Consider the following 24,148-nt stretch of genomic DNA (forward strand, 5'->3'; position numbering starts at 1 on the left):
TTGTACATTTCTATGGAATCTACACAACTGAATAATATATTGAAATAACCTATAACTTTTTTTTCCATGTATTGTTTTTTATTGAGGCATTTTATAGATAAAAAAAAATCAAGACACATACATTGTAATATAAAACAGGTAAGACTGGCATGCAAGAGTCACCCAGGACTAACGTCAAGCACCTTGATGACTTCGTAACCCAATCTTTACTTACTTAATATATCCAGAAGCAGAGCAGGGAAAGAAGAGAATTAATTTTAAAGATTCAGCAAATTACTTCACAGTCTAGTTTAGACAAGGCAAAGTCAGGGTCAGACAAATTTTGCCCAGATTGGCAATGCTCCTATTTGCTAAGGTCAATTTTATTTACACTTTGGTCAGCCCAACCAGATCTGCTAGATGCATTCTATGTTAACCTGAAAATCGGTGCTTTTCACATATGAATCCTATATAAAATATGATTTACGTATTTACAACGCACAGATTTTAAATTGGACCAAATGCATGCATCGACTCGGATGCACATTTGCAAAAGATTGTTCACTTGCATTTTCAAGCGAATGATAATAATCCAGACTAGTCGCCCACTGTCAGTGCTAGCAGCTAGTGGTTAAATAGTTAAACACCCTTGATGGCACAATGATTAATCTATCAGCGTTTGCAAGCCAGCTGCCATAGTAAAAAGTGAATCAAAGGAAAACACAAACCTGGGGGAGTCAACCTGGATTAGTGATTGACAGGGTGGAAAGATATAGGCACCCAATTGCAGAATAAAGATGTGTGCATAATTATTAGTATTTTTATATATATAATTTGCATATGTATTTTTTTGATATAATTTTTCACACATCACAAATATATTTTGTATACAGTATCTGTTACATACAAGTCAATGATTTTTCAATCATGAACAAATTATAATTGTCATAGCTGAATACCTGTTTTTTAAATATAAGAATAAGTATAAGTAAAAAAGAGGCTACAGTGTTGGACTAACCAGGGCTGGATTATCATAGGGGCTGATGGAGCTGCAGCTCCAGGCACAGGCCCATGTGATAGGCCCATTGTAAAAAAAAATATATATATATATATTTTTTTTACTTTTTTTTTTACAGACTACTCTTAGGTTTACCACCTGACTTGTATTTTAAGGCACAGCTGGTATTGGAGGCTGCCTGGCCATGACGGTACTGCAGTAATACCAGCAATACAAATGCAAATATTTTTCTCCGTATAAACAGAGATTACTTTGCAATACCAGCACCGGCCAGTAGGTGTCACTGTGTGTGGAGAGAGGCAGGGGTAGGAAGTTACAGCATCTCCCTGCCTCTCTCTACTCACTGATCCGCAGGGGAGCAGCTACACAGCACAGAGAGTCCAGACAACAGCTCCCAGCCTGCAGAGACAGACTACAGCTCAGGTATGTGAAGGATGGGGGGAAAGGTAGCAGGGAGACATGGGGACACATGTCTCTCAGTGTCCCCATGTCTCTCAGTGTCCCCATGTCTCCCAGTGTCCCCATGTCTCCCAGTGTCCCTATGTCTCCCAGCCAGTGTCTCAGTGTCCCCATGTATCCCAGTGTCCCTATGTCTCCCAGCCAGTGTCTCAGTGTCCCCATGTCTCCCAGTGTCTGTGTCCCCATGTATCTGTGTCCTTAGTGTCCCCATGTCTCCCAGTGTCCCCAAATGTCTCAGTGTCCCCATGTCTATGTCCACAAGTGCCCCATGTCTCCCAGTGTCCCCAAGTGTCTGTGTCCCCATGCCTCCCAGCCAGTGTCCCTAGCGTCTGTGTCCCTATGTCTTTCAGTGTCCCTAGTGTCTTAGTTCCCCAAATGTCTGTGTCACCATGGCTCCCAGTGTCCCCTAGTCTCCCAGTATCTGTGTCCCCATGTCTCTGTATCCCCATGTCTCTCAATGTCCCCAGGTCTCCCAGTGTCCCCATGACTCCCAGCCAGTGTCCCCATGTCTCCCAGTGTCCCTATGTTTCCCAGCCAGTGTCCCTAGTGTCTCAGTGTTCCCATGTCTCCCAGTGTCTGTGTCCCCATGTCTCTATGTCCTTAGTGTCCCCATGTCTCCCAGTGTCCCCAAATGTCTCAGTGTTCCCATGTCTATGTCCACAAGTGCCCCATGTCTCCCAGTGTCCCCAAGTGTCTGTGTCCCCATGTCTCTGTGTCCCCATGTCTCTCAATGTCCCCATGTCCCCATGACTTCCAGCTAGTGTCTCAGTGTCCCCATGTCTCCCAGTGTCCCTATGTCTCCCAGCCAGTGTCCCTAGTGTCTCAGTGTCCCCATGTCTCCCAGTGTCTGTGTCCCCATGTCTCTGTGTCCTTTGTGTCCCCATGTCTCCCAGTGTCCCCAAATATCTCAGTATCCCCATGCCTCCCAGTGTCCCCATGTCTATGTCCACAAGTGCCCCATGTCTCCCAGTGTCCCCAACTGTCTGTGTCCCCATGCCTCCCAGCCAGTGTCCCTAGTGTCTGTGTCCCCATGTCTGTGTCCCTAGTGTCTGTCTCCTCATTTCTCCCAGTGTCCCCAAATGTCTGTGTCCTCATGTCTCCCAGTGTCCCCATGTCTGTATTCACAAGTGCCCCCATGTCTCTCAGTGTCCCCGGGTCTCTCAGTGTCCCCATGTCTCTCAGTGTCCCCTAGTATCCTAGTGACACGGGACACACTGAGACTAGGGGACTGGGCGACATGGGGACATTGACACTGTGATACATAGGGACACTGATGCCATACTGGCCTTCCAATTCTTTGGACAGACATGCCCCCTTTTGGGGCATGTTCGCCCCTTTTGGCAGTTTTGGTCACGTGATTCGCGTCAGTGGTGCACCCTTTTACCCCGCCCATGGACACTGCTGTTATGGGGTATGGATTTACTTGAAACATGAAAGCATTAATTAGATAAAGAGATTATCATAGAGTATGTGTTTTCTTATAGCTGCATCCTTTGAGTTTCCCTCCAACACCAACTCCATCAGATACATGACTTGAGAGGTATGACTGTTTTAGTGTTTTTGGTCGATAAGTTTCTATAATTAGGCCCCATCATAATTTTCAGCACCAGGCCCACTGGGCTCTTAATCTGGCCCTGGGACTAACCAACACTGATGCCTCGCAGAAGGTTACGGAGGTACCAGAGGGCATAAAACCTGGGTATATTAGAAAGAAAAGAAAATGAAATGGGATGGGAAATCCAATCACTTAAAGTAGGTGGGACCCACTCCACCCGAAAGTACCTGCTAGAGTTAAAAAATCATTATAGTGGTATGAACCTTTATTAGTAGACTAAGCCGAATGTATAAATAATAAATACAAAAATATAAGTGCAGACCCAACTTATGTGAAAAAGATATATAAAGAAGTGGTGATACACCTTTAAAAACCTGGGGAAGTTTGTCCTAAATACCAGATTTGTGTACTAGAGGAACATGTGTAGACACCGTAATTATCTTTTAAAGGATTAGTAAATATGTAGATACCTCTAAAGTTATTATAATTATAATGTGCAGATAGTTTGCTGGATGGCATTTATTGTGGCTTCCCTGTATTAAGCTACTTTGTAGCTATACTAGTATTTAGTCATATCAACCTTAGGGGTTATCAGCTAACAATCTCCATCTTGACAAGGGTTACCTTCTCAGCTACATCCCAAGGCTTGGGATTGTCTATTAGCTACCAGTCCTTTGGGACTAAGCAGAATCACGAAGGTAATACCTCCTATATTGACTAGAATACTTCCTATAGGCTTATGTATAAGGACCCTACAATCCCATACTAGCCTAGTATCATTGACTCTATGCTTGCTTCTGTCTCTCCCTGTCTCTGTGGTAGTGTTACTTTGTTCATTCCATGTATCTTTTATCATATCTAATCGAGTTGATTTGATACAAAGGGTGATATAGCTACCAACCCCGTTTCCCTCACTCGTCGTTCTTATACAATCTCTATATGTCTTATACCTGAACAACCATTATACTTGTACTTTAGAGGTATCTACATATTTGCTAATTCTTTAAAAGATAATTACTGTGTCTATACAAGTTCCTCTAGTACACAAATCTGGTATTTAGGACAAACTTCCCCAGGTGTATCACCACTTTTTTTATATATCTTTTTCACATACGTTGGGTCTGCACTTATATTTTTGTATTTATTATTTACAGGGTTATTCACTAAACACTGGATTTTGTCCAATTGAACAACATACCTGAAAATAAACTGTATTTTAACCACAATCCTCATATTTACTACAGCCAAATACGTACAGAATTCTGTCGTGCAGCATAAATCTACAGTAATAACCCAGATGTATTTGGTGTCTGGATAAAAATCAGTACTTTTGCCTCCGAACCGAAAACAAGGTATAGGATTCAGGAGATTCACAAAGCACCACATTAACAAAATTTGGATGTGAATGAATCTGGCAGGAAGTGCATTCGCAAACAATGGTTCACTTGCTTTTTGCAGGTGGATGTTCATTTGGAGCACTACTTCCCTGCTGGCAGCACTACCTGGAGTATTTGGGACCTGTCCCATACAGAAATAAGCAGCATGCACATGTAAATTTCCACATTGGAAAGCACTGAATCAAAGTTCTCCTAGGGGGGCTAGAGCGTCACGTGCCAGAGTTTTCCTTGGTCAGTGCCATGGAAGTGCCTCTAGTGACTGCCATACTAATAGTCACTATAGGTGGTCTCAAACCTGCAATGTAAACATTACAGTTTAAAAAAGTACAACAATTTACATTGTAGGGTTAAGAAAACAGAAACAAAGCACCCAGACCACTTCAACAAGATAAAGTGGTGTGGATGACTATAGTGTCCCTTTAACACAGACATACAGTAGTGGACAAACTTTTCTTTGAGGCTAAAACTGAAATGTCATGTTATATGTTTTGCTACTTTGTTGTTTTAAAAACAATACAAGTGCTTTTTTTCAATAAAATGACAATGACTGTCATGCAGCAGTGGTTCAAATGATGTTTGAAAAAACAAACCATTTGTAAAGTGACAACACTTCAATTTACTTACAGGTAATCCCTGTAGGCCAGCTTCTCCCGGAGCACCAGGTTCCCCTGAGTCCCCCTGAAAACATAACAAAGACATAGTCACATCTGAAATTAGACATTGACATAGAAATAATAAATCTCTGATTGCTGCGTACTACCACTTCCAGCACCAATTTCCCATTTTCAAAAAATCATCCGGAAAACAAATAAACTGGAGAGCCAGAGAATATATTCAAATATACTTGAGTATTAAGTGGATAAAACATATTTAAAGAATCAAGAACTAATTGGCATGTATGAAGGGGGGGAAAATGGCGCTCATTTAATCATCATAACTTCAGTTGTCATGTTGATAATGCATTTCTAACATCATTGTATCAAAGTACTTTGCACCTCTTATGTCATTATCATCAGCCCGTAATGCTGAGATTGATTCTAATAGTACAATAATGGAATGTATCAATCATGTTTTATCCATAGACTGGTGCCACTTCCTTGCTGTCATTAACCTTGCCTGTTTTACAATTCTACTTCAAATGTTTCACACTTTGTATTACACTCATTACATTTGGAGTATGCATTATAGAATGGGATATTAAATAAGTGATGGGTTAATGCAGTGTACTTGATATATGGAAGCTGTAATATGTCTGAGCATGAGGATTTGGGGCCAATGTAGAACTTTCAATTTAAAAAGGTCTTGTTCTCATTTAGATGACCATTTTATTTTGAATTCACTTTTTAGATCAATATAATTTGACAATAAACGTATCTGTATTTCTTAAATATTGTATTCTTATTTGTAATTAACGTGCAGGCATAACACAGGCAAACAATGGCACACTCAGATTCTGCAGCCTGCTAGGACTTTAGTCTGATCTGGTGATCATTCCAAATCCTGAACTCTGAGCTGAAATTTAGCAAATCAAGAACCAAACAAAATGTGAAATGGACGAGCATGTTCGTTACGATTTTTGATTCTGAATTCCATCCCTGGCACTAAAAAAAAAGAGATGATTGATGGGAAAAATAATCATTGATATCTAGGGAACAGTCACTAAATATTGATTTAATTCACAGATCGTGTAAGAAGTGACAAATGGAAAACAAAAATGGAGTAGCAGTAAAAAAAAATGTATATTTATTTACATATTGTAAATTTATTAAATATAGATTATTTTTTTTACTGCTCCTTCTTTTTTACTGTTACTTTTATCACACGATCTGTGAACCAAATAGGAAAAATATGCATTGTCACTGCACTGTAAAATATATGCAAGATATTTATATTATGAATATAGTTTGCAGTACACTGATTGGCCCACCCTATTGGTCTTTATGATTTATTTACCAAAATTTGTTCCAATAATAAAATTCAGCAAAGTCGAACCGCCATATGGCTAACATTTGGCCATCCTGATTTTTGGACACACGATCACAAAAATAAATACACATTCATACTTATTAAATAACTCTTCCAGTGTTATTTGCTCTGTGTATACTCACTGATTTATTATCTATCAGCTGAAAATTATATTGCTCAGTATATCAAGTGAATTAATAAAATCCAGCATAATACAGTATGTAACCTGTTTCATTATGTTTTATGCATGTTCTTGCACTCGTTATTGTGACGGTGTAGGACAACTTGTTCACTTATGCACAATAAAAAATAAAGAATAAAAAAAAAAAAAAAAAATCCAGCAGTGTATATGATTAGTGATACTTCGTAAAATAATAAGAAATATATACACTGTTGGTTTACCTTTGATCCTGGCATTCCAGGGATTCCATCACGACCAGTAACACCAGGCAAGCCCTAGATAAAATATACATAGGTTTTTTGTCATTAACCTATTTTAAAGTACAGGGAGAAGAAAACAGTTGTAGAAGCATAAAAAATAGAAGCACAAGTATTTAATGGTGTAGAATTACATACAGCAAAATTAGGACGATGATTAGTGAAGACAGGTCAAGAAATGAGCATGAGAAATATTGTGGCCTCTCTCCAAGGACTTATAAGGGAAATGGCCAAATGGAGTCATCAGTATCACCTGTGCCCAAAGTCTCTTTCAAAGACAAGTGCAGTGAAGAACCGAGATAGAACCCTAACAAAACTCCAGTATCCTAGATCTTGAAAGTTGTACTACCCATTTCAGAGACAAAACTTTTTTTCCATTAGAAGGTTTGATTGGGATAAGACCTCTACAGACCCAGGCTACACATCGTGGGAAATGGGCAAATGTAGGTACACGCTTATTACGGGCTTTGCATTTTTGATATTGCTTCCCAAGAGGGATATATAAATTGTAAAGTTTAAACAACATTCCATGCTTAATATTCATTAAGGCAGTGTTGTTCAACTTTTTAATTTTCAAGATCACACATCATAATGAGGATTATTATATCTATTACAGTAATGATGAGTGCAATGAAAAAACAGAACCGGTCCAATAAGATTTATACTCTAAACCTCTTGGAAAACCCTAACAAAAGGTACATTTATAATATAAATTAATTACTAGTAACAGTTGATTTTACACAATAAAAAAACAATTCCAGCAAATGTGGCGTTTTTTTTTTTTTTATTCTTTTGTAACCGTATTTATTTGGAAGCCATTATGAATAAGATAAACCAAAGACTACCAATACTTATTTATCTTGTCCTGTATGGTAGAGCTTAGTAAAAAGCATCTCAGGAGCAACACGTTTAAAGCTCACATATTCACAGATATGTTTCCTATGCAATTCATTTGGTTATTTAATTTGACTCAGGTTAGCAGTGAGCTGTTACATAATATCTGTTGTGTAATATGGAGAAGAGTTGATTACTTAAACTTAGTGAAGTGAATTCAGTTGCTAGCTACTCAGCATTTAGAAATCAGACTGCTTTACACAGTGTAAACAAACATGGCCTCCCAAATAAGTAAATGCAGCCTTTCCTCAGGAAGTCTCTGGCTGTGGTATTTGTAATATAATACCACATACAGTGTTCACTATTTAACTTCCCTGTGGGTCTATAATGGATACATCCCAATCATAAGGTCCTTAACACAAAACATGTAAATAATTAAAACAAAAAGTACAATACTGTGCACATACCGCCTCACCCTTTGAGCCTGGCATTCCAGTTATACCTCTTGGTCCTGCAGGGCCCTGAAATAATTAAATGGCATTATAACATTGAGAATGCAGGGTAATCTTATTTTAATATACAAATTATTTACAATATATAATATTTCCTTTTATTCCACTTAGAATATAAATGTGTTGTGTACGGTTCTCATGCATTTATTTGAATAACATTTATTCTTATCTCATATGCCATCTTTTGATTAAAAAGATTGAAAATTATATAAAATGACTCCATCTCTCAGCGAGGGTAAGTCTTGTCACTGCAGATGTTTGTGTAAATGACATTTCTTTTTATGCTCAACCAGCTTTCAGGCTGGCAGAGGATCATGGGAAAACAAGTTCACAAAACAACTCGAGTGTCAAGGTTGGCCATCATTGCATCAAAATGAATTAGCAGGGCTGTAATGTCTGTTTGATTTGTATTTCTTTTTTGTGTCCTAAAACGTTGAATATAATCCTCTTTTATGTTTTGAGGCTTTTTGCCTTGTCTGATGTTTGTTTGTAAATCAATTTTTATTGATTTTTTTTTTTAGAATAATAATACAAGGAAAAACAAACAAATAAATAAAACTATAGTGTACTCACTCTGTCACCTTTTGGCCCAGCTTCTCCTACTCCACCTCGTTGACCTTGATCCCCCTGAAATGACATTAAAATGCAATAATTATAACTGAAGGTTACTCAGAAATAAATATTTTGAGCTCTGTACATTGGGTATTACTGGGTATTAGCTCTAATTACAAATACATCAAAAAAGACCACTGACAGAGCAGCATGAGATACAACTGTAAATTTGTCTTTTTTTTACAATTTTATTCTGATTAGATAAGTAAAGAGAGATTGAAATTGATAGAGAATGAGTGCTGAGATGGAAAGAGAGGAATAATAGGATAAGCAGGGATGGTGAGATTTAAGAGAGGGGAGATGAGCTGAAAAGAGATGGTAATGATAATGAAATGGCAAGAGAGCAACAATGAGATGGTAAAGGAGTGTTTAATCGCACGGAAAGAGAGGGATAAAGAAATGTACAAGAGGGATGATGAGAAAAAAAAATTAGAGGTGACTCTAAGTAGAATAAGGGGGGTGACATATGGGTAGCAACCGTGAAAGATATGATAAAAATGTTTTTTTGTAAAGAGAAAAGGAAAGAGAGGGATAACAAAAAGATGGGTTGAAACATGAAAGGGCAGTGGCTACTGAGAAAAAGGGAAGGGAAAGGAAAAGGTAAAATGAAAGGAGAGTTTAGATGGAGAAAGATGGTGTAATGAAAATGAAAAGAGGGAAGGGATAGTTTGGTTGAGGGGAGCTTAGTTGGAAAGTGAAAGTAATTCAGTATAGAAAGGGTGATGGACAGGTTATGTTATGAAAAGAAAAGTGGGGAGAGATGAAAATAAAATGAATGCGTTGGAAAAAACAGATAATGAGAAGGAAATTTAAGAGATATGAGAGTGCTGGGGAAAAAGAGAGGATAATGAAACAGAAGAAAAGGGGTGTTGCGGTGATAAACAGAAAGGAGTTGCAGAAATCAAGGAGGTTTACAAGATGGAAAGAATGGACAGAAGAGATGAAAGGAGAGTGGAAACAACAAGCATAATGGGAAGTACATAGATCAGGAGAGACGTGATGAGATAGCAATACACATATAATTAGTTGATAACAGAGATGGCATGAGTTGGAAACATAGGACTGATGAGATGTGGAGAGATACAGAGATAGAAATAAAAGGGTGACATAGAAGAAGACGGTTGATGTGAATGATAGAAGCTTCAGTGAAAAGAGATGGGGTAGCATAATGAGATGGAAAAATAAGGTAGTGATAAAATAAAAATGGATGCAGGAAAGATGGGCAGCCCACTATTCCTAACTTCTTCCTATTGAAATGAGAAGCTAAGAGTAAAAGAGAGTAGCCATTGAGAATGAAAGGGGTGCTGAGATGGAAGGAAAGTGGAAGCTGTGATAAAAAGAGAAGGGGGTGCTGAGGAACCAGTGTTAATGCTACAGAACACGAAGATGGAAAAAGATGCTGGTGCTTAAAGGGAAAGAGAACGCCTGATGAGCTAGAAGACTGATTTGATGTGAACATATGGGGTGATGTGGTGGAAATAAATTATGTGATGTGAGGGTAGGAGAGGGAGTGATGAGAGAGCAAGATATAAGAAGGAATGACAGAACTTGGGATGGAAAGAAAGTTTCCAATGAGTGGGAATGGGAATGCCTGCTCACATAGAACAGGATTGAGTAAAAAAGTGGAAATGATGGGGTAACAAGTCTGAGATGGGTGAGTGCTCTGGTCAGAGGGAAAGAGAAGAATGCTGGATGAAAGTAAGTAGTGGCTCACAAATACGAATATCGAAGGGGACATAAAATAGTAGTAATAGGAATAATAATTTCTACATTTGATTAGTCTGTTACTTTTATACAGAAGTATATTGCCTGTACGATTTATGCTATTATTTATTAGCTGTACATACAGATGCACCAGCAACTCCTCGAGGACCGGGTTCTCCATCAGTTCCACGAGTTCCCTAAAAAAAGAAGTAAAAAACACATTTCAACATTTACATCTTTCTCCCTCTTAAAGAGTTCATACATTAAAAGTAATGCTGGCACAAAAGAATGAAGACTGAAAGTTCCGTTATGTCCTTAAAACTCAAGGCTCACACCTGAAGTCGAGTATTTATATGTTAACTACAAAAAAATGTCTATATATCATATAATCATATAATCATATACATCAATTCAATTTAATTAACGGTCTATTGCAGAAGCTACTTTTTGACTCTTTATACCACAGTGTTCCCCATCTATGGAGAGCTACGCCAAATACAAAACCAACAAAATATGAACATATATACTGTAAACATTATATACATTTGATGGAATAGTGTTCATGCCCATTATTAAAGATGAAACTCTGAAAAGCATAGAACCTACTGGAAGTGTGATTCAGGAACTATACATATCTTCCAAGTGTCCTTATGTATGAGGGACAGTCTATATTAGGCCCACATTTCTCTGTTCATCTTTTTAATCTTAATGTTTCTCTTTTCCAGCTTCATGTTTTAAACACAGAATTGGGCCAAAACCCAAAGTTGGATTTGACAGGTAAATGACTTATTGTTAGAGATTCAAGTTTTCTTGTTGCAGGTACATATTAGACTTTAGTCTTGAGAGATTCATCATGGGTAATTTTACAAAAGAACAATGAATTAGCGAGATAAAACAATTATTTTATTCATCCACTCATCATGTTTGACGAAGCTCATTTTCATTTAAATGGCTTCGTCAATAGGCAAAATTGGCTTTTCTAGGGTACAGAAAATCCTCGGTTAATTCATCAATGCCAATTGCACCCTACCAAATGCTCCATCTGGTGCTGGGTGACCTCTCAAAAAGTTATCAGGAAGAATTTTGAGTGCTAGGGCTAGAGTCAATAAGTGTATTTGGTTTTCACCGAAATCTAAAATGTCCCTGAGTGTTTACGTGAAAGCACAAGGTATGTCTCTAAAATGAAAGTGTCCATATCTGGTGGGAGATATGATTTTAGATCGATAAATCTAAAATAATAATTCTGTCAGCTACATTTCCTGTATTAGTACAGAGCATGATCGCTGTATTACAGGAAGAAAATATAAAACTTCATTTTCTGCAATAGATTTCATTTTAACATAAATGTCAATGAGTATTTTTAGTTGATATTGCTCTCAGGTCAGCTCTCTAAGTAATGACATGAACAATATGCATAGTAACATTTGCTGATGCAGTGGAATGGCAGCAGTGAAATCAGAAAGATATTTGATTAATCAAGGTTGGCACTGATCATTTCAAGTGGAAGTAAAAAAAATAAATTGCATACAGTAAATGAACTGAAGTGCTGCTGAATATTGATGCTGTGAATCTGTGCTGTTCATCATTGCAAAGACTATACAGAGAACAGAGACAATTTAAAGGGACACTACAGACCCCTAAAGCACTGTAGCTTGCTGAACTGCTTTATGTGCTAAGAGTGTGTAATTCTTTTCATTATAAATAATAATGTCAGACAACTGGTCCTGTCAATTCCTGATTATTTAGCTCAGTTGAGCTAAACTCAAATGGCAGGCAATGACTAAGACAGTGTCGGATCCGGGGGGAGGGGCACCAGAGCAATCTCCCCCTCTCCCTGAGAAAATACTACAGAGCCAAGGCTCTCCCTCTTCCTTGTTCTCTAAGCGTTAGCCCTACGGTGTGCCTTCACGGTCAGAGATCTCCCTCACTGGCCTCCTAGCACTGGAATGCAGCAGTCGGCATTGGAGGGAGAGAGGACCCGGGAGCTCTAACTGCAGCTCTGCCGGGTTCTCCTCTTGCGAGCTTGGAGCATTGACGCATTTACCATGACAATCCTCCGGATCTCATAAGAGTGAAATCTGCGAGTGAGAGTTCACTCAACACCAGAACACATGGGCTTCGTCACTAAGATCAGCAGGGCTTGCCTTCTAATGTCCCCCCTCCCTAAGCAAAGGTAAGTAGGGAGGGGGATATGAAGTTTATGTATTTAATAAAAAAAAAAAGAAAATACATACATACATATGTATTCATAAGTTTGTTTAAAATTAATATATATATATATATATATATATATATATAAATATATATATATCACACACTGCACCCCTCACACACACACTGCACTCCTCAGACACACACATTGCACCTCTCACACAGACACAGACACACACACACTGCACACCTAACACACACACTATACCCCTCTATACCACACTATACCCCTCACACACAAACACTGCACCCTCACACACAAACACTGTACCCCTCACACACAAACCCTGCACCCCTCACACACAAGCACTGCACCCCTCACACACACTGCATGACTTTCAAACGCACACAGCACCTCTCATACACACAGCACCTCTCATACACACAGCACCTCTCATACACAATGCACCCCCCCACACAGACACTGTACCACAGACTGCACTCTTCACAAACAGACTACATCCCACAAACCCACACACACTGGGGCCTCTTGAGTTTTACTGATTTAACCAAGGAAATAATATTAACTATTGTCTGCTTGAAAGGCAAGGGGGTTTAACCAAGTCAGTTTATAAAAGGGTCAATTTCTATTAAAATCTGCACCTTTTGTAAAATGAAAAAAGGACACATTCTTCACACCTAAAGCTGTTCAGCAAGCTAAAGTGCTTTAGTGGTCTGGAGTGACCCTTTAAGAAGTGTCAGTGGCACTGGCACGTTACTTGTAAATATGGTACATAAAACTCTTGGAGGTAAAGGGTTACCATCTCTAGTAGTGATCTGAGTTAACACATTTAGACCACTAACCATAAATGCAATCTATTAATGCACTACCTACACAATACATTTTCACTATATGCTTCAAACATACCCCGCTGATATGTACCACTGCGTTGTAGTGGAAACCTGTGTAGTTCCTATGTTTTTCAATGAGGCATTGTGTTTATGATGGATGTTAATACATAGTTTTTTATATAGTAATATGAGTATAGATAAGATATCTTTCTTAAGGAAAAGCTATTCCATACAATCAATACATCAGCTAGATAAGTATAACTCCTTTGTAGAACTGGATGAAATTCAGTTATACAATATGTAGCTTCCGGTTGCCTGAATTATTAACAAATTCATGCAATGATGGTACTCACCTTGCCACCCTTAGCTCCCAATACCCCAGTGATTCCTCTCAGACCTTGGGGTCCCTATAAAAAAAAAAAACAACATAAATAAAAATATATACTGTATGTTTTTGTATAATGCATGTTTTCATTATTCTGGAGATGAATATCAAAGAGTTTCCTGAGAAATGTAGATGGATAGACAAAAAGAGAGAGACAGACAGACACACAGACAGACAGAGACAGAGAGAGGAGCAGACAGACATACAGACAGGCAGGCCGGCAGATATTGTGAGAAAGAGACAGACATAGAGACATGGAAAGAAATGAATGGAGACACAGATATAAAGACAGAACAAGAGAGTGATTGACAGCTGTAAAACATAGTTAATATATTTTCTAGAAGAAAACCACTTACTGTAGGGCCTTGAGCTCCAACATCGCCAATACCTCCTTGTTCACCCTCTTCTCCCTAAGAGGAAAACATAAAAAGAAAAGAATTGCATTGTCAAAAAGAATTGAAGCAAGAACAAAGAAGAATGAACTCAAACACAAACATTCTGTCAACAAAAGAATTAGTTTGTAGCACAGGAATACATCATTATTTCGTTGTCATTTAAAGCGGCACCTGTACTTTGCAAACTGAAAAGAAAATATAATATTGCATGTCTAAGATGTTCTAATCCTGTAATAAAAATCAGGATTCTTGGAATCCTTTTAAATTAAATGTTATTTTCTGCTGAAGTTTCTCAGATTTACAACATTATGTCCACACAGCAGTATAGCTTCTGTCATGCTTTTTTCTCTTTCTGTTTTATATGGAAATTTCACTGTGTAGCTTTTGTCAGAAATCACCGCTGAATTATGCATGTGTCGTTGATTTTAAATTGAAGTTTAAAGGGACACTCCAGGCACCCAGACCACTTCTGCCCATTGGAGTGGTCAGGGTGCCAACTCCCACTACTCTTAACCCTGCAAGTGTAATTATTGCAGTTTTTTATAAACTGCATTAATTACCTTGCAGGGTTAACTCGACCTCTAGTGGCTGTCTACTAGACAGCCACTAGAGGGAACTTCCTGCTCTATAGCATAGAAAACCTGTGCTAGAACGTCGCTGGACGTCCTCACGCTGTGTGAGGACCTCCAGCGTCGCTCAAATCCCCATAGGAAAGCATTGAAATTAGTTTTCAATGCTTTCCTGTGGGGAGACCTAATGCGCATGCACGGCATTGCCGCACATGCGCATTAGGTCTCCTCGGCCGGTGGGCGGGATCAGACTCGCCCACCAGCCGACGGAGACAGAAGGAGGAGCGGCGGCGGAGGAGGAGACAGCGACAATTGACATCAGGGATTGGGGGGTGGGAAAGAGAGGGAACATTCAGTGCCAGGAAAACTGATTGTTTTCCTGGCACTCGAGATTCCCTTTAATTTTGAGAATTAGATTTTATTAAATTAAATGGATAAATAAGTATTTAAAAGGAACCTCCACATTATATCAATCCATAATTAAAATTCCTACTCCTTACTCAATTCCAATCAAAAATCAACACAACACAGTTGTCGAGAAGTAAAAAAAAAATACAAACTTTATGAATAAATATTTATTTAAACCAAACTTCTAGGCAAGAAATCTTAACCTAACAGAAATTACCAACACTATCAACACAAATATAATTAAGCACTTATCTTAAATTAAATTATATTTCAACGACTTAAAATCAAACCCTGTAAAACATTTTCCCATTCCAAACATAAATTAAACACTACATAAAAAAAATATATGTATGAAAAACAGAAACATAAGCAAACTACAGAATACATTTCAATATTTGCGAATATCACTGCACTAGGCCTATATAATAAACAAAACATAAAAATGGATCTAATGAAAAGACTTGTTAGTGTGTTTGGAATTCCATGTAACTAGAATAGGAGTTAAAAATGTAATGCTGTTTTTATTGTATGGTGTCATTTAGAATCTATAAGACAAGTTGTTACTTTTCGTGCCTTCTTGATTGGAATACATTTTTCGTTTGTATGCCTAACCCATGGAAAATCAGAGTAGATTATGTAAATTATACTAACTGTTGTGTACTAGTAAATTTTCCAAAAAACATATACTGCATTGCCAGACATAATTGTGAACTTTGAAAAGATGCAAAGTTGACCTAATTATAAATGTACGTAATGCAGATATTGGGTTATATATTTAATACATTGTTATTCTATAATTCTATACTGTTGTATTATACATTTTTTTTAGTTCATAGCCTTAAGCCAACATATAGCCCAAGCCATCTACCATTTTCTATAATAAAAACCAAGGTATTCGCATGTTGTATATTCTGTGGGTATGTTGAAAAGCTCCCAAACGAGCACACTATTTCTTCGAACGTTAAATAAATGAATTCACTTGAGACTTTTTGAACATTCAAACTAACAGGACCCTTTTTGCTCTAAAATAATTGTATATTATTTTTTGTATATTTGTATAACTGTTTATTATTTTCTAATCCAAATGTCAAAATGTCAAAATGTAAATCCTGATATGTTTTCCAAATTTTAAATCTAAAGAAATATTCAAATAAGGACACAAGGTTATTTATAAAAAATGACATGGGTCTTTTCAAACCAACAATTTTGTTGTATTTTCTGTTTACATCATTTTTTCCCTTATCTGCACCACATTTTAGCAGCTTTCTGACAGGGTTAGTCACTAAACTTCGAATTTTCATGAATTAATTCCAAATGGCAAAACCGAGGCAATAATAGCCAAGCTGTGGCTGGGTTAGAGATTATTTTAAGAACAGCTATTTGTGCCATGTTGGCCATTTGGAATTAATTAGCAAAAATTCACAGTTTAGTGAATAACCTTGACAGTCACCTTTTTTTCCTGCACATTGTAGAAAAAAAAGTGCAGCATTTGCACAAAAATTTACAAGCATGAAATCAAATGCAAGAATTTTTATAAGTAACTCCCAAAATATCTACAGAATCTAAATTTTAGATACTAGAAACAACTCAGCATTTTCTGATTGGCATGTGGCTACAAAGAGAAAAACAAATTCATACATTCAGATTTTTAATTACCGTATATACTCGAGTATAAGTCGAGTTGTTCAGCACATTTTTTGTGCTGAAAAACCCCAACTCGACTTATATTCGAGTCAATGTCTGTATTATGGCAACTTCCATTGCCATAATACAGACAAGGGGGCTGTCAGGAAGCTGTAACTTACCTTTCCTGCAGCTCCTGTCAGCTCCCTCCTCCTCCGCGCCGGTCCGGTGAGCTCCCCTGTCAGCTCCTAGTGTAAGTCTCGCGAGAGCCGCGGGGTCAGAGCGTTGCCACGGGTTACCGTGGCAACGCTCTGCGCGGCCACAAGACTTACACTGTGAGCTGACAGGGGAGCTGACTGGACCGGCGCGGAGGAGGAGGGAGCTGACAGGAGCTGCAGGAGAGGTAAGTAACAGCTCGCTGCCAGCCCCCCTCTTACACAGCCCATCCACTGGACCACCAGGGAGTGAGAGCCCCCCTCCCTGGCCATGTATCAAGCAGGGAGGGGGGACGAAAAAAATATAAATAATAATATTTAAAAAATAATAATAAAATAAAAAATAATAATATAACAAAAAAATTATTAAAATAAGAATTTAAAAAAAATAATAATAAAAATGCCCACCCCCCACCAAGGCTATGCAACACATACACAAACACACCCTGCATCACTCACTCTGCATTCATACACACACTGCACTCATACACACACACTGCATTCATACACACACTGCACTCATACACACACACTGCACTCATACACACACTGCACTCATACACACACTGCACTCATACACACACACTGCATTCATACACACACACTGCACGCATACACACACACTGCATTCATACACACACACTGCACTCATCCACACACTGCACTCATACACACACACTGCATTCATACACACACTGCGTTCATACACAAACTGAATTCATACACACACTGCACTCATACACACACTGCATTCTTACACACACACTGCATTCATACACACACTGCACTCATACACACACTGCATTCATACACACACTGCACTCATACACACACACTGCACTCATACACACACACTGCACGCATACACACATACTGCATTCATACACACACTGCACTCATACACACACACTGCACTCATACACACACACACACACTGCACTCATACACAAACTGAATTCATACACACACTGCACTCATACACACACTGCATTCTTACACACACACTGCACTCATACACACACATTGCACTCATACACACACACTGCATTCATACACACACACACTGCACTCATACACACACTGCACTCATACACACACTGCATTCATACACACACTGCACTCATACACACACACTGCACTCATACACACACTGCACTCATACACACACACTGCATTCATACACACACTGCACGCATACACACACACTGCATTCATACACACACACTGCACTCATACACACACTGCACTCATACACACACTGCACTCATACACACACACTGCACTCATACACACACTGCATTCATACACACACACTGCACTCATACACACACACTGCACTCATACACACACTGCACTCATACACACACACTGCATTCATTATATACACACACTGTAAATAAATATTCAATTAATATATTTTTTTTAGGATCTAACTTTATTTAGAAATTTACCAGTAGCTGCTGCATTTCCCACCCTAGTCTTATACCTGAGTCAATAAGTTTTCCCAGTTTTTTGGTGTAAAATTAGGGGCCTCGGCTTATATTCGGGTCGGCTTATACTCAAGTATATACGGTAATTACATGGGTTGATTGCAAATGTTGAACAGCTAGAAATTCAAGTTTACAATGGGCAGAAAGATGAAAACACTAAAATACATTGGTCGAAATTGACACTAAAATAAAGATATTCTACAAATTCCACATTTATAATTAGGTTTATAGACTATGAATGGATATCTTAATATTACCACAACCTATCTCACTTTTGTGTTCTTACTAATTTTTGTTCATAATATTATTATTATTATTATTATGCATAGAGGCAACATCATAATTACTCTCAGCTGAGATATGTTAAAAGAAAATAAGGAAATATTTTTAACTTCTATCATATAGCATTTAACAATGCAAAATACATTAAAAGTACACTCCAAGCACCATAACCACTACCGCCCTATCTAGATATATAGCTATATTAAGCATGGCCTGTTAGGTGTCACTATGTGATATGGAAATTAGTTGTATGAGAATTTGGCTGGATAAAATCATTTAGAATAAACTTGTCTTTGTGTTATATAGCTAGGCTTTGTACCCAGCAGTGATGTTTTTTTAATTTAAAATCTACCTGCTATAGTGCTGGTAGTTTATTTTGTAATATACCGGTTTACTATTTAAAATATTATTTAATCCAAAATGGACGTTTGAAGGGGTTCTTCTGTCTCAGGGGCATATTTGCTAAACACAACATTTAAGCTAACGAACTTAAACACTTATGCACACAATTGCCAAGCTTTATCAATAGCTTAAAGGAACACTATAGGGTCAGGAACACAAACATGTATTCCTGACCCTATTGTGTTAAAACCACCATCCAGCCCTCATGTCTCCCACCTCCCCCTCCCCTTCCTTGACTCCCTAAATATAGTAAAATCTTATTTTTGTTCAAGTCTGCAGCTGCTGGCTCTGCACCTGTTCTGTCTGCTTGGATGACATCATCAAAAGTGATTCTCTCAGCCAATCACAATGCTTCCCCTTATGATTGGATGAGGCTGTCAAGGAGGCAGATCAGGGGCAGAGCTAGCACAAGTCAAACACAACCTTGGCCAATCAGCATCTCCTCATAGAGATGTACTGAATCAATGCATCTCTATGAAGAAAGTTCAGTGTCTCCATGCAGAGGGTAGAGACACTGAATTGCAGTACTGCACACTGTGCAGCAATGCCCCCAGAAGCTCCTCTAGAAGCCATATGAGGAGCAGCCAGTGGAGTTATCCACTGAAAATGTAAACACAGCAATTTCTCTGAAAAGACAGTGTTTACAACAAAAAGCCTGAAGGTAATGATTCTACTCACCAGGACAAATGCAATAAGCTGTAGTCGTTCTGGTGACTATAGTGTCCCTTTAACTAGAGATGCTTTCCAGATCAGTTATTTTTCACTAAATTTTGAAATGCTGTGTTACATTCTCTACAATTTTGTGTATGTAACAGAACTGCATTCATTTTACTTTCTATTTATTCATACCAAGTAAGTTTGCTGATTTGCTGGCCCAGAAGTCACATATGACACAGCTAGTGAAAAAGCAAGTAGGGAGGGAGCAATTAAAGGTCCTCTCCCTCCTGCAGATTACTGAATACATGATGCCTCATATTAGTAATATATCAGTAAACATGTGCACACTTACAACACAGGCCAGTGATTTCTTACCTTGTGGCCTTGTTTTCCTGGTTCCCCTGCTTCTCCTTTAACACCTTTATGGCCCTAAATAAAGGTTTTAAAACATGAGAATGCATACATTATGTGGGTATGGTTTGTATAAAAAAAAAAATATATATATAAGTTGTACTACACCTTTAAAAAAAAAAGGGTGCCCAAAAGGTAGTTCTCCAGATGTTTTAAAACTACAGCTTTCATGATGCTTTGCCATTCTAAAGGCATACAAAGCATCATGGGAGTTGTAGTTCTGCAACACCTAGGGATTTACCTTTTGGGCGCCCCTGCTTTAAAACAATTACATACATGTGGATGTGGTATAAGTAATCTATATGCAAAGTGGAAATATAAGCGCACAGAGCACTGTGCCTTTAAAAAAAGTGGATACATTAACACACAAAACAAAAAAAACTAAAAAACATATATATAGCGTAAAATCATAAAGCACGAAAAAAAAAAAAAGCAGAGGAATTGGGGAACCAACACACTGACAAATGGAGAGCAGATAAAGTTCTGCTCATGACATACGAGCTCCAATATGTACCACTTGTCTGCAGCTCATGCAGAAAGCATGTTCACATGGGTGATATATACATAAATAATCTATTTTATTTCATACAGCATACATTAAGGTGTAGGCAACCTTCAGCACTCCAGATGATATGAACTACATCTCCCCTGATGCTCTTCCAGCATTAGAACTGTAAGAGAATTATGGGCTATGCAGTGCATAACATTTGGAGTGCCAAAGGTTGCCTATCCTTGGTCTAGGTGAAGCAGAAAGTCCACATATAAATTTCTCCTGAAGATGAAGTAGCCCGCAGACAGGCGCACCAACACGAAGGTTAACTTTTAAGAGGCAAGGATTTTAAAGTGTGCAATGCCATGCTTCACCTTAAATGAAATGCCACGTTTCCTCAGCCATACATCTTTGTAATGTGAAATTAGAAAAAGCACCAGAATAAATTCACTTACCTTCATTCCTGCCAATCCTGGGTATCCTGGACGACCAGGCGGACATGCATTTGGGCACTGTAAAATAAATAAATATATAGCACACTCAGTAAATACAATAATGGCAAATGGAAATTATTCTATGCATTAATCCTTTTAATAGAAACTCACCACTGGGTCTCCTTCATGCAGAGCAACGGCCCCCTATTGTAAAAAAAAGTTCATGTGTTAACAATGCATATAAACATATTGCAAAGTAAAACACAACATAGATGTATATTACTATATAAAAAATATCATAGCTTTCCATTTCCCCAGATTGCTAACAGACAGTAGTTATTCCGGATTATATGTGTTCCTCTTCATGAGATAAATCTAAAACATTACGAATTCTAGTTTAGGGACCCTAAAATATTTTGAGTTTGCTGAGAAAGAACCTTCAATTGACTCACAGTATCTATGCATGCATTTTTTTTTTTTTGTAACATCATTAGTTTTGCCATATATATGCAAAGTCTATTGTTAATATGACTTTTGTTGCAATTTGAGCCATTTCAGAACCATTTAAAGATCTGCTTTTGAGTAACAAATTTGTACTTCCAAATAGCTTATAACATATAAAATAGAAAGCAATACTAATCTATCAATAAATGACACATTCTGAAGGACCTTCCACTACACTTTGGTTCAAATATCAAGATTACCATTGACATCAACAAGATCACTTACTCTTGGCCCTGGGGGGCCAGGTGGCCCTGGGACACCTCGGTCACCAGCATCTCCCTATAAAAAATAAACATATAAAATTACATTTCTATTGCTATTTATTATGCATTCTGAATTGAATGTACTTCCATCCACTCTAAATTATTAGTAGTAATGCATCCAATTATACAATACGCTGAAAAATCTTTTGCTTTATTTCTCCACTACTCAGAGGACATATAGATATGTACCCTTTCACCTGACTTATCAAATATATTTTTCATTGAGTCGTAGCATTTACTAATTTTTCCCATTTCCTTACTACAGCATTATCTATTATTATTATTACTATTATTATCATCATTATTATTATAAGCAGCATTATAAATTCCAACATGTTCTTATTTATAGTTTTCTGCATTCATATCCCTTTTCCAAATGATACCATACTTTTTTTCCAATTTCTACCGTTTCTTTTCTCTTTCCGTAGATGATAGCTTTCATTACGTTTTTTTAATATTGCTATATATTAAATGATGGTATGTTATTACTATTTTTTTTCTCAATTTTTCCTCTTACATTACATTTCACATTTTATTTATTAGGATTTGGATTCAGTCCATTTGATGTTTTGGGGTGAGTGAAATTGGCCTAGACTGCCGAACTACCACTCAAAAATTGTACTTATTTACAATTTCACACATTACCAACTGTACCGAGCAGGATGAGATCGTATCTGCCAATACTATTATTTAGTGATACCTTGATGTATCGTCTGTATCTATTTGTTAAACTCAGTGTTTTGTTTAACTTGTTGCTGTAACCTTTGTAGTATTAGTGACCATTTATTTAGGTATACTTGTGACTGGATAATAGGCTGTCAATGGACTGGTCATTCATGAGGTTGGCAAAATAGCAAACACCCAAAGCGGGGAAAAAAAATCACATCAACCCCAATATCATTATAACATGATTCTTTTTTTATTTCTTTGACAATTCATATATTTTTTTTTTAATTCTCGTTTTATTCTATTTCCTCATTATTGCCACCTTTGTTTTTAACAATTTGGCTGAAAATGGGGTGTATTTAAAATTTGTATTTATCTTAAGCATTTACTAATTACATCAAGTAAAATAACCTTATGGCTGGATTAAGCATCTTGCTTAGATATTTAGTCTTTAGTTGGCATTTTGGAGCTTCTAGATTTGATAATGACTCTTTGGATTGAAACTAGTGATAGATAGCTGTGATGTCTTAAGTATAAATGCATATTTCAGTTTCATGAGTGAAATTTAAGTGTAAAAAGCCTACACATAAAAAGAGCCTTTGCATGAAAAGAGCATGAATATATATATTTGTTTTATTATTAGCTTTTCATACATTTTCATATATAAACACCCTATTATTTAAATGGATATTAAATTGTATTTCTTATCGCTATAGTGTTACTTTAAAAGAAAGGCATTCAAAATAGAGATTTTTTTTTCTTATCAATGCTCTCAAATGCTATTAAAAAGCATTGCAAGTGCCTTAAAGCTGGATAATGGCTGTCAAAAATGCCTCTACAAAACACAATAAACAATAGAATTCAATTTGAGATGAATGATTTCAGTAACTTTTTTAAATACTGTGTTTTGTTGCTTTTCTTTGCTTTAGCATACACTTGTGTACTTTGTATTAATAATATCATACAGTAGTATAGCTACGATACAGAAACTGCATTTTATAACAAATTATATACCGTTTTCCTTTCGCTCAGAAAATATAATCATAAAATGTAAATTAAAACAATGACCTTATTAAAACACCACTGTCACCCATGGAAAACCAGTGAGAACAGGAGTTCTATTTTATGCCATTTTATTAAGGCTGCCAGGTATATCTCAAAAAAGAGCTTAAATGAGATTAAAATAATGTTCTATTCTATGAAGAGAGAAAAGTTATTTTTAAAGTTTTATGGCTCATTATCATGACTTTCTGGAGTTATCATATTGTTATGAATCTTCCTAATTGCTCATCAGCTTGGGAATGAAAGTGATGGTGTCATAATATAAGACAGGCACAGGTAGAACTGAGACTCGCGGTTCAATCCAATTGTCATTTTTGACTCAAAATGAATATTTTGCCACTTCAGAGATAACGTTTTATATCATTTCACACAATCAAAGAAAGGTAATATTGAGATTAATTTTTTTTTCTATTTCT

The 24,148-nt window shown here is 37.3% G+C and overlaps 1 protein-coding gene across 1 annotated transcript in view; it reads right to left on the reverse strand.

The window, feature by feature from the left end:
* The window catches only part of LOC134586979 (collagen alpha-1(IX) chain-like), a 139,788-nt gene that overhangs the window by 38,807 nt on the left and 76,833 nt on the right, over positions 1-24,148 (reverse strand). Inside the window, exons 15-25 of the mRNA XM_063442973.1 lie at positions 21,967-22,020; positions 21,409-21,441; positions 21,259-21,315; positions 20,278-20,331; positions 14,218-14,271; positions 13,830-13,883; positions 10,617-10,670; positions 8,731-8,784; positions 8,113-8,166; positions 6,776-6,829; positions 5,033-5,086 (exon numbers count right to left, since the gene is read on the reverse strand). Of these exons, the coding sequence (XP_063299043.1) occupies positions 5,033-5,086; positions 6,776-6,829; positions 8,113-8,166; positions 8,731-8,784; positions 10,617-10,670; positions 13,830-13,883; positions 14,218-14,271; positions 20,278-20,331; positions 21,259-21,315; positions 21,409-21,441; positions 21,967-22,020 (576 nt within the window). The remainder of the gene's footprint in view (positions 1-5,032; positions 5,087-6,775; positions 6,830-8,112; positions 8,167-8,730; positions 8,785-10,616; positions 10,671-13,829; positions 13,884-14,217; positions 14,272-20,277; positions 20,332-21,258; positions 21,316-21,408; positions 21,442-21,966; positions 22,021-24,148) is intronic.

Source organism: Pelobates fuscus, chromosome 2 (genome assembly GCF_036172605.1).
Source record: "Pelobates fuscus isolate aPelFus1 chromosome 2, aPelFus1.pri, whole genome shotgun sequence".
Taxonomy (NCBI): domain Eukaryota; kingdom Metazoa; phylum Chordata; class Amphibia; order Anura; family Pelobatidae; genus Pelobates; species Pelobates fuscus.